At 42.1% G+C, this 12762-nt stretch overlaps 1 protein-coding gene across 1 annotated transcript in view; it reads right to left on the bottom strand.

Moving 5' to 3' along the window:
• The window catches only part of TGFB1I1 (transforming growth factor beta 1 induced transcript 1), a 107098-nt gene that overhangs the window by 86085 nt on the left and 8251 nt on the right, over positions 1-12762 (bottom strand). Inside the window, exon 6 of the mRNA XM_075831008.1 lies at positions 10293-10371. Coding sequence (XP_075687123.1) covers positions 10293-10371 — 79 coding nt within the window. The remainder of the gene's footprint in view (positions 1-10292; positions 10372-12762) is intronic.

Here is a 12762-nt window from a genome sequence, read left to right as displayed (position 1 = left end):
GGTGGAGCAGAATAATAACTGGAGGAGCAGAATAATAACTGGTGGAGCAGAATAATAACTGGTGGAGCAGAATAATAACTGGAGGAGCGGAATAATAACTGGAGGAGCAGAATAATAACTGGTGGAGCAGAATAATAACTGGAGGAGCAGAATAATAACTGGAGGAGCAGAATAATAACTGGTGGAGCAGAATAATAACTGGAGGAGCAGAATAATAACTGGAGGAGCAGAATAATAACTGGTGGAGCAGAATAATAACTGGAGGAGCAGAATAATAACTGGAGGAGCAGAATAATAACTGGAGGAGCAGAATAATAACTGGAGGAGCAGAATAATAACTGGAGGAGCAGAATAATAACTGGAGGAGCAGAATAATAACTGGTGGAGCAGAATAATAACTGGAGGAGCAGAATAATAACTGGCGGAGCAGAATAATAACTGGAGGAGCAGAATAATAACTGGAGGAGCAGAATAATAACTGGTGGAGCAGAATAATAACTGGTGGAGCAGAATAATAACTGGCGGAGCAGAATAATAACTGGAGGAGCAGAATAGTAACTGGAGGAGCAGAATAATAACTGGAGGAGCAGAATAATAACTGGAGGAGCAGAATAATAACTGGAGGAGCAGAATAATAACTGGCGGAGCGGAATAATAACTGGAGGAGCGGAATAATAACTGGAGGAGCAGAATAATAACTGGTGGAGCAGAATAATAACTGGTGGAGCAGAATAATAACTGGTGGAGCAGAATAATAACTGGTGGAGCAGAATAATAACTGGTGGAGCAGAATAATAACTGGAGGAGCAGAATAATAACTGGAGGAGCAGAATAATAACTGGAGGAGCAGAATAACAACTGGTGGAGCAGAATAATAACTGGAGGAGCAGAATAATAACTGGTGGAGCAGAATAATAACTGGTGGAGCAGAATAATAACTGGAGGAGCAGAATAATAACTGGTGGAGCAGAATAATAACTGGTGGAGCAGAATAATAACTGGAGGAGCAGAATAATAACTGGTGGAGCAGAATAATAACTGGCGGAGCAGAATAATAACTGGAGGAGCAGAATAATAACTGGAGGAGCAGAATAATAACTGGTGGAGCAGAATAATAACTGGAGGAGCAGAATAATAACTGGTGGAGCAGAATAATAACTGGTGGAGCAGAATAATAACTGGAGAAGCAGAATAATAACTGGTGGAGCAGAATAATAACTGGAGGAGCAGAATAATAACTGGTGGAGCAGAATAATAACTGGAGGAGCAGAATAATAACTGGAGGAGCAGAATAATAACTGGAGGAGCAGAATAATAACTGGAGGAGCAGAATAATAACTGGAGGAGCAGAATAATAACTGGAGGAGCAGAATAATAACTGGAGGAGCAGAATAATAACTGGAGGAGCAGAATAATAACTGGAGGAGCAGAATAATAACTGGAGGAGCAGAATAATAACTGGTGGAGCAGAATAATAACTGGTGGAGCAGAATAATAACTGGAGGAGCAGAATAATAACTGGAGGAGCAGAATAATAACTGGAGGAGCAGAATAATAACTGGAGGAGCAGAATAATAACTGGTGGAGCAGAATAATAACTGGCGGAGCAGAATAATAACTGGTGGAGCAGAATAATAACTGGAGGAGCAGAATAATAACTGGTGGAGCAGAATAATAACTGGAGGAGCAGAATAATAACTGGTGGAGCAGAATAATAACTGGCGGAGCAGAATAATAACTGGTGGAGCAGAATAATAACTGGAGGAGCAGAATAATAACTGGTGGAGCAGAATAATAACTGGAGGAGCGGAATAATAACTGGTGGAGCGGAATAATAACTGGAGGAGCAGAATAATAACTGGAGGAGCAGAATAATAACTGGTGGAGCAGAATAATAACTGGAGGAGCAGAATAATAACTGGTGGAGCAGAATAATAACTGGAGGAGCAGAATAATAACTGGTGGAGCAGAATAATAACTGGAGGAGCAGAATAATAACTGGTGGAGCGGAATAATAACTGGAGGAGCAGAATAATAACTGGAGGAGCAGAATAATAACTGGTGGAGCAGAATAATAACTGGAGGAGCAGAATAATAACTGGAGGAGCAGAATAATAACTGGTGGAGCAGAATAATAACTGGTGGAGCAGAATAATAACTGGCGGAGCAGAATAATAACTGGTGGAGCAGAATAATAACTGGTGGAGCAGAATAATAACTGGTGGAGCGGAATAATAACTGGTGGAGCGGAATAATAACTGGAGGAGCGGAATAATAACTGGAGGAGCAGAATAATAACTGGTGGAGCAGAATAATAACTGAGGAGCAGAATAATAACTGGTGGAGCAGAATAATAACTGGTGGAGCAGAATAATAACTGGAGGAGCAGAATAATAACTGGAGGAGCAGAATAATAACTGGTGGAGCAGAATAATAACTGGTGGAGCAGAATAATAACTGGTGGAGCAGAATAATAACTGGTGGAGCAGAATAATAACTGGAGGAGCAGAATAATAACTGGAGGAGCAGAATAACAACTGGAGGAGCAGAATAATAACTGGAGGAGCAGAATAATAACTGGAGGAGCAGAATAATAACTGGTGGAGCAGAATAATAACTGGTGGAGCAGAATAATAACTGGAGGAGCAGAATAATAACTGGAGGAGCAGAATAATAACTGGTGGAGCAGAATAATAACTGGAGGAGCAGAATAATAACTGGAGGAGCAGAATAATAACTGGAGGAGCAGAATAATAACTGGAGGAGCAGAATAATAACTGGAGGAGCAGAATAATAACTGGAGGAGCAGAATAATAACTGGCGGAGCAGAATAATAACTGGTGGAGCAGAATAATAACTGGAGGAGCGGAATAATAACTGGTGGAGCGGAATAATAACTGGAGGAGCAGAATAATAACTGGAGGAGCAGAATAATAACTGGAGGAGCAGAATAATAACTGGAGGAGCAGAATAATAACTGGTGGAGCAGAATAATAACTGGAGGAGCAGAATAATAACTGGAGGAGCAGAATAATAACTGGTGGAGCAGAATAATAACTGGTGGAGCAGAATAATAACTGGAGGAGCAGAATAATAACTGGAGGAGCAGAATAATAACTGGTGGAGCAGAATAATAACTGGAGGAGCAGAATAATAACTGGAGGAGCAGAATAATAACTGGTGGAGCAGAATAATAACTGGTGGAGCAGAATAATAACTGGAGGAGCAGAATAATAACTGGAGGAGCAGAATAATAACTGGAGGAGCAGAATAATAACTGGAGGAGCAGAATAATAACTGGAGGAGCAGAATAATAACTGGAGGAGCAGAATAATAACTGGAGGAGCAGAATAATAACTGGAGGAGCAGAATAATAACTGGTGGAGCAGAATAATAACTGGTGGAGCAGAATAATAACTGGTGGAGCAGAATAATAACTGGTGGAGCAGAATAATAACTGGAGGAGCAGAATAATAACTGGAGGAGCAGAATAACAACTGGTGGAGCAGAATAATAACTGGAGGAGCAGAATAATAACTGGTGGAGCAGAATAATAACTGGTGGAGCAGAATAATAACTGGAGGAGCAGAATAATAACTGGAGGAGCAGAATAATAACTGGTGGAGCAGAATAATAACTGGTGGAGCAGAATAATAACTGGTGGAGCAGAATAATAACTGGAGGAGCAGAATAATAACTGGCGGAGCAGAATAATAACTGGAGGAGCGGAATAATAACTGGCGGAGCAGAATAATAACTGGTGGAGCAGAATAATAACTGGTGGAGCAGAATAATAACTGGCGGAGCAGAATAACAACTGGTGGAGCAGAATAATAACTGGAGGAGCAGAATAATAACTGGCGGAGCGGAATAATAACTGGAGGAGCGGAATAATAACTGGCGGAGCGGAATAATAACTGGTGGAGCAGAATAATAACTGGTGGAGCAGAATAATAACTGGAGGAGCAGAATAATAACTGGAGGAGCAGAATAATAACTGGTGGAGCAGAATAATAACTGGTGGAGCAGAATAATAACTGGCGGAGCAGAATAATAACTGGAGGAGCAGAATAATAACTGGTGGAGCAGAATAATAACTGGTGGAGCAGAATAATAACTGGTGGAGCAGAATAATAACTGGTGGAGCAGAATAATAACTGGTGGAGCAGAATAATAACTGGAGGAGCAGAATAATAACTGGAGGAGCAGAATAACAACTGGTGGAGCAGAATAACAACTGGAGGAGCAGAATAATAACTGGCGGAGCAGAATAATAACTGGAGGAGCAGAATAATAACTGGTGGAGCAGAATAATAACTGGAGGAGCAGAATAATAACTGGAGGAGCAGAATAATAACTGGAGGAGCAGAATAATAACTGGTGGAGCAGAATAATAACTGGAGGAGCAGAATAATAACTGGTGGAGCAGAATAATAACTGGTGGAGCAGAATAATAACTGGCGGAGCAGAATAATAACTGGAGGAGCAGAATAATAACTGGAGGAGCAGAATAATAACTGGTGGAGCAGAATAATAACTGGTGGAGCAGAATAATAACTGGTGGAGCAGAATAATAACTGGTGGAGCAGAATAATAACTGGAGGAGCAGAATAATAACTGGAGGAGCAGAATAACAACTGGTGGAGCAGAATAATAACTGGAGGAGCAGAATAATAACTGGTGGAGCAGAATAATAACTGGTGGAGCAGAATAATAACTGGAGGAGCAGAATAATAACTGGAGGAGCAGAATAATAACTGGAGGAGCAGAATAATAACTGGCGGAGCAGAATAATAACTGGAGGAGCAGAATAATAACTGGTGGAGCAGAATAATAACTGGTGGAGCAGAATAATAACTGGAGGAGCAGAATAATAACTGGAGGAGCAGAATAATAACTGGCGGAGCAGAATAATAACTGGAGGAGCAGAATAATAACTGGAGGAGCAGAATAATAACTGGAGGAGCAGAATAATAACTGGCAGAGCAGAATAATAACTGGTGGAGCAGAATAATAACTGGTGGAGCAGAATAATAACTGGAGGAGCAGAATAATAACTGGAGGAGCAGAATAACAACTGGTGGAGCAGAATAATAACTGGAGGAGCAGAATAATAACTGGAGGAGCAGAATAATAACTGGAGGAGCAGAATAATAACTGGTGGAGCAGAATAATAACTGGAGGAGCAGAATAATAACTGGAGGAGCAGAATAATAACTGGTGGAGCAGAATAATAACTGGAGGAGCAGAATAATAACTGGAGGAGCAGAATAATAACTGGTGGAGCAGAATAATAACTGGAGGAGCAGAATAATAACTGGAGGAGCAGAATAACAACTGGTGGAGCAGAATAATAACTGGTGGAGCAGAATAATAACTGGTGGAGCAGAATAATAACTGGAGGAGCAGAATAATAACTGGTGGAGCAGAATAATAACTGGAGGAGCAGAATAATAACTGGAGGAGCAGAATAATAACTGGAGGAGCGGAATAATAACTGGTGGAGCAGAATAATAACTGGTGGAGCAGAATAATAACTGGTGGAGCAGAATAATAACTGGAGGAGCAGAATAATAACTGGAGGAGCAGAATAATAAATGGCGGAGCAGAATAATAACTGGCGGAGCAGAATAATAACTGGCGGAGCAGAATAATAACTGGAGGAGCAGAATAATAACTGGCGGAGCAGAATAATAACTGGAGGAGCAGAATAATAACTGGAGGAGCAGAATAATAACTGGCGGAGCAGAATAATAACTGGTGGAGCAGAATAATAACTGGAGGAGCAGAATAATAACTGGAGGAGCAGAATAATAACTGGCGGAGCAGAATAATAACTGGAGGAGCAGAATAATAACTGGAGGAGCAGAATAATAACTGGAGGAGCAGAATAATAACTGGCGGAGCAGAATAATAACTGGTGGAGCAGAATAATAACTGGTGGAGCAGAATAATAACTGGAGGAGCAGAATAATAACTGGAGGAGCAGAATAACAACTGGTGGAGCAGAATAATAACTGGAGGAGCAGAATAATAACTGGAGGAGCAGAATAATAACTGGAGGAGCAGAATAATAACTGGTGGAGCAGAATAATAACTGGAGGAGCAGAATAATAACTGGAGGAGCAGAATAATAACTGGTGGAGCAGAATAATAACTGGAGGAGCAGAATAATAACTGGTGGAGCAGAATAATAAATGGAGGAGCAGAATAATAACTGGAGGAGCAGAATAATAACTGGAGGAGCAGAATAATAACTGGAGGAGCAGAATAATAACTGGCGGAGCAGAATAATAACTGGAGGAGCAGAATAATAACTGGAGGAGCAGAATAATAACTGGAGGAGCAGAATAATAACTGGAGGAGCAGAATAATAACTGGAGGAGCAGAATAATAACTGGAGGAGCGGAATAATAACTGGAGGAGCAGAATAATAACTGGAGGAGCAGAATAATAACTGGAGGAGCAGAATAATAACTGGAGGAGCAGAATAATAACTGGAGGAGCAGAATAATAACTGGAGGAGCAGAATAATAACTGGCGGAGCAGAATAATAACTGGCGGAGCAGAATAATAACTGGAGGAGCAGAATAATAACTGGAGGAGCAGAATAATAACTGGAGGAGCAGAATAATAACTGGCGGAGCAGAATAATAACTGGTGGAGCAGAATAATAACTGGAGGAGCAGAATAATAACTGGAGGAGCAGAATAATAACTGGCGGAGCAGAATAATAACTGGTGGAGCAGAATAATAACTGGTGGAGCAGAATAATAACTGGTGGAGCAGAATAATAACTGGAGGAGCAGAATAATAACTGGCGGAGCAGAATAATAACTGGAGGAGCAGAATAATAACTGGCGGAGCAGAATAATAACTGGAGGAGCAGAATAATAACTGGAGGAGCAGAATAATAACTGGTGGAGCAGAATAATAACTGGAGAAGCAGAATAATAACTGGTGGAGCAGAATAATAACTGGAGGAGCAGAATAATAACTGGAGGAGCAGAATAATAACTGGAGGAGCAGAATAATAACTGGAGGAGCAGAATAATAACTGGAGGAGCAGAATAATAACTGGAGGAGCAGAATAATAACTGGAGGAGCAGAATAATAACTGGCGGAGCAGAATAATAACTGGCGGAGCGGAATAATAACTGGAGGAGCAGAATAATAACTGGAGGAGCAGAATAATAACTGGAGGAGCAGAATAATAACTGGCGGAGCAGAATAATAACTGGAGGAGCAGAATAATAACTGGTGGAGCAGAATAATAACTGGCGGAGCAGAATAATAACTGGCGGAGCAGAATAATAACTGGAGGAGCAGAATAATAACTGGTGGAGCAGAATAATAACTGGAGGAGCGGAATAATAACTGGCGGAGCAGAATAATAACTGGAGGAGCAGAATAATAACTGGTGGAGCGGAATAATAACTGGAGGAGCGGAATAATAACTGGAGGAGCAGAATAATAACTGGCGGGGCGGAATAATAACTGGTGGAGCAGAATAATAACTGGAGGAGCAGAATAATAACTGGTGGAGCAGAATAATAACTGGAGGAGCAGAATAATAACTGGAGGAGCAGAATAATAACTGGAGGAGCAGAATAATAACTGGTGGAGCAGAATAATAACTGGAGGAGCAGAATAATAACTGGAGGAGCAGAATAATAACTGGAGGAGCAGAATAATAACTGGTGGAGCAGAATAATAACTGGTGGAGCAGAATAATAACTGGCGGAGCAGAATAATAACTGGTGGAGCAGAATAATAACTGGTGGAGCAGAATAATAACTGGCGGAGCAGAATAATAACTGGAGGAGCGGAATAATAACTGGAGGAGCAGAATAATAACTGGAGGAGCAGAATAATAACTGGCGGAGCAGAATAATAACTGGTGGAGCAGAATAATAACTGGAGGAGCAGAATAATAACTGGAGGAGCAGAATAATAACTGGCGGAGCAGAATAATAACTGGAGGAGCAGAATAATAACTGGAGGAGCAGAATAATAACTGGCGGGGCGGAATAATAACTGGTGGAGCAGAATAATAACTGGTGGAGCAGAATAATAACTGGTGGAGCAGAATAATAACTGGTGGAGCAGAATAATAACTGGAGGAGCAGAATAATAACTGGAGGAGCAGAATAATAAATGGCGGAGCAGAATAATAACTGGCGGAGCAGAATAATAACTGGCGGAGCAGAATAATAACTGGAGGAGCAGAATAATAACTGGCGGAGCAGAATAATAACTGGAGGAGCAGAATAATAACTGGAGGAGCAGAATAATAACTGGCGGAGCAGAATAATAACTGGCGGAGCAGAATAATAACTGGAGGAGCAGAATAATAACTGGCGGAGCAGAATAATAACTGGTGGAGCAGAATAATAACTGGTGGAGCAGAATAATAACTGGTGGAGCAGAATAATAACTGGTGGAGCAGAATAATAACTGGAGGAGCAGAATAATAACTGGAGGAGCAGAATAATAACTGGCGGAGCAGAATAATAACTGGTGGAGCAGAATAATAACTGGAGGAGCAGAATAATAACTGGTGGAGCGGAATAATAACTGGAGGAGCAGAATAATAACTGGAGGAGCAGAATAATAACTGGCGGGGCGGAATAATAACTGGTGGAGCAGAATAATAACTGGTGGAGCAGAATAATAACTGGTGGAGCAGAATAATAACTGGTGGAGCAGAATAATAACTGGAGGAGCAGAATAATAACTGGAGGAGCAGAATAATAAATGGCGGAGCAGAATAATAACTGGCGGAGCAGAATAATAACTGGCGGAGCAGAATAATAACTGGAGGAGCAGAATAATAACTGGCGGAGCAGAATAATAACTGGAGGAGCAGAATAATAACTGGAGGAGCAGAATAATAACTGGCGGAGCAGAATAATAACTGGCGGAGCAGAATAATAACTGGAGGAGCAGAATAATAACTGGAGGAGCAGAATAATAACTGGAGGAGCAGAATAATAACTGGAGGAGCAGAATAATAACTGGAGGAGCAGAATAATAACTGGTGGAGCAGAATAATAACTGGCGGAGCAGAATAATAACTGGTGGAGCAGAATAATAACTGGAGGAGCAGAATAATAACTGGAGGAGCAGAATAATAACTGGCGGAGCAGAATAATAACTGGAGGAGCAGAATAATAACTGGAGGAGCAGAATAATAACTGGAGGAGCAGAATAATAACTGGAGGAGCAGAATAATAACTGGCGGAGCAGAATAATAACTGGTGGAGCAGAATAATAACTGGAGGAGCGGAATAATAACTGGAGGAGCAGAATAATAACTGGAGGAGCAGAATAATAACTGGTGGAGCAGAATAATAACTGGTGGAGCAGAATAATAACTGGTGGAGCAGAATAATAACTGGCGGAGCAGAATAATAACTGGAGGAGCAGAATAATAACTGGCGGAGCAGAATAATAACTGGAGGAGCAGAATAATAACTGGAGGAGCAGAATAATAACTGGCGGAGCAGAATAATAACTGGTGGAGCAGAATAATAACTGGAGGAGCAGAATAATAACTGGAGGAGCAGAATAATAACTGGCGGAGCAGAATAATAACTGGAGGAGCAGAATAATAACTGGAGGAGCAGAATAATAACTGGTGGAGCAGAATAATAACTGGAGGAGCAGAATAATAACTGGAGGAGCAGAATAATAACTGGCGGAGCAGAATAATAACTGGTGGAGCAGAATAATAACTGGTGGAGCAGAATAATAACTGGTGGAGCAGAATAATAACTGGTGGAGCAGAATAATAACTGGAGGAGCAGAATAATAACTGGAGGAGCAGAATAATAACTGGTGGAGCAGAATAATAACTGGTGGAGCAGAATAATAACTGGCGGAGCAGAATAATAACTGGTGGAGCAGAATAATAACTGGAGGAGCAGAATAATAACTGGCGGAGCAGAATAATAACTGGAGGAGCAGAATAATAACTGGAGGAGCAGAATAATAAATGGAGGAGCAGAATAATAACTGGAGGAGCAGAATAATAACTGGTGGAGCAGAATAATAACTGGTGGAGCAGAATAATAACTGGCGGAGTGATCATCACACAAGGGGAATGCAAACCTGAGTATCAGAACAGACGGCAATGACTTGCGTTCACAAAATAAAGCTCTTCTTCTTCCCTCCGTGCTGCACGGGGTGTAATTTGTCAAGTTGGAGGGACAATTATATATTTTTAGTAGTTTGACCATTTTCATAGTAAATAAAGCAGAAGACGAGAAGCAAAAAAACAAGATTCTGACCGTGTTTTGTTTGTGAAAGTCTGAAAGCGACGCCATCAGTCGATCCAGCTCCAGAGTGGCCGATGATGCCGACAAAGTCCTAAAAATATGTAAAGATAAAGATCACATCCTCGTGTCACACAAGAGATCTCCTGGGGGTAAAGACTTCACCCTGAATTACTGATGCGGATCGTCCAGACCTTATAATATATGATTATTACTAATGTGAAGCCGCTGCTGCAGAAACATTTCCTATGAGGTTTATAGACGGTCCCTGGGAACTCATCAGCACTTCTGATTTGAGGATTAGTAGAGGGATTCTCACCCCATAGGACTCGTTTCTGGGGGTCGTATGACAAACAGATTTCCTTGCAAAATTTCAGCTGTTTAAAAACAAATGTAACAAAAATTGGGATGGGAATGAAAAATGAAGGTATTAGGGACCTGTTTTATGCATGGGATGTGTATGATATGTAGTAGTGGCGATGGATAGAACGTACGCTCGCCAGTTCAGAGACAAGTGGGAGTGGTTTACTGAATATGGCGCAAATTTACTTTCTAGATTTCATTTTCTGACTTTAAGAACCGTCCAAAATGCACCAAATTTATTATGTGCCTTTTAAGAAATTTGGCACAATTCACTCAAGTGGTTTTTTAGACTGACATATGAAGCCCCAGTCCTAAATATGGACCAAGAAGGTTCTATAAATCTGTGAAGAGTCACACGCCTATCATACAAGGAATTCCTATAAAGAGAAATGATGTGATGATGAACCTAAAACCACCAAACATTTATAGCTCGTTCTAGGAAGCAGCAAAACAACGTAACAAATCATCAAAACATCAAAATAGGATTATTCCAAGTTACAACAAAAGATTGAGGATCCTCATCACACACACACACACACACACACACACACTCCTCAACATCACACACACTCATCATCACACACACACACACACACACACACACACACACACACACACACACACACTCCTCAACATCACACACACACTCCTCAACATCACACACACACACTCCTCAACATCACACACACTCATCATCACACACACACACACACACACACACACACACACACACACTCCTCAACATCACACACACTCATCATCACACACACACACTCCTTCCTCAACATCACACACACTCCTCATCACACACACACACGCCTCAGCATCACACACACTCCTCATCACACACACTCCTTCCTCAACATCACACACACACACACACACTCCTTCCTCATCATACACACACACGCCTCAGCACACACACACACACGCGCCTCATCACACACACACACACGCCTCAACATCACACACACACACGCCTCAACATCACACACACACACGCCTCAGCACACACACACACACACGCCTCAGCACACACACACACACGCCTCATCACACACACACACGCCTCATCACACACACACACACGCCTCAAAATCACACACACACACCTCAACATCACACACACACACTCCTCAACATTGAAATGACAACACCAAGGAAACATTTTGAAATTGTGGAAATCACAGGATGGTCAGATATGTAAATGATGTGTTAATGATATGCAAATGATAGAAATAAACTAAACTAAACTTTTCCAAACATCTTGATATCTTCAGTATGGAGTATGAATGCCACGCGCATAAATCCCCGCACGTCCAGTCCTCGGCAGCGATCACTGAGGTTATCAATGGTTGTCTGGGGAATGTTCTGCCACGCTGAATGCACTTGGGCTCACAAATCATCAAGATTGGCTGCTGGCCGCTCCTTTTGCAATTGCCGACCAATGACGTCCCAGATGTGCTCCATGGGAGACAAGTCCGGAGACGCTCCAGGCCATGGTAGCACGTTTAGGCAACACATGCTGCTCACAGAAGCACCAGCAATATGTGGCCTGGCGTTGTCCTAGAATACGACTTCTGGGACCAAATCAATGCAACGCCAAGCTGTTAGTGTGCCTGAAATAGAGGGGTCCGGCTACCGTACATTATGCCACCCCACACCATAATCCCGGGAGTAGAACCGGTGTGACGTTCCCTCGTGAAGTTCTCTGCATGGCGTTGCGTCCAAAACAAAAGCAGGACTCATCACTGAAGAGGATAGACCTCCATTCCAGCCTCCATTGCCGTCTTGTGTACACCATGATGGCCTTTGAGAGCGGTGGCACGTGGTCAATGGAACAGATGTGGCGGGACGTCTGGCTCGTAGCTCAATGTCGTGCAAACGCCTTCTGATGGTTTGTGTTGACACTGGCGTGCAATGTGAATTTCACTCGCAGTACAGGATGGATCACTACGCGCCATTCTTCCAATCAGGCGATCCGTCCGTGCAGGGGTTCACCTCTGCGAATCTCTTACTGTCATTCCTGTTCGTTGTTCTCCCAACCTCCGGGACACACAACGTTTAGCAGTGCTGACATCTCGGCCTCGGTGCGTAGCGATCTGCCGGCGTGATAAACCAA

This window comes from Rhinoderma darwinii, chromosome 6 (genome assembly GCF_050947455.1).
Source record: "Rhinoderma darwinii isolate aRhiDar2 chromosome 6, aRhiDar2.hap1, whole genome shotgun sequence".
Classification (NCBI taxonomy): Eukaryota; Metazoa; Chordata; class Amphibia; order Anura; family Rhinodermatidae; genus Rhinoderma; species Rhinoderma darwinii.
This window is presented reverse-complemented; position numbering and strand designations above follow the sequence as displayed.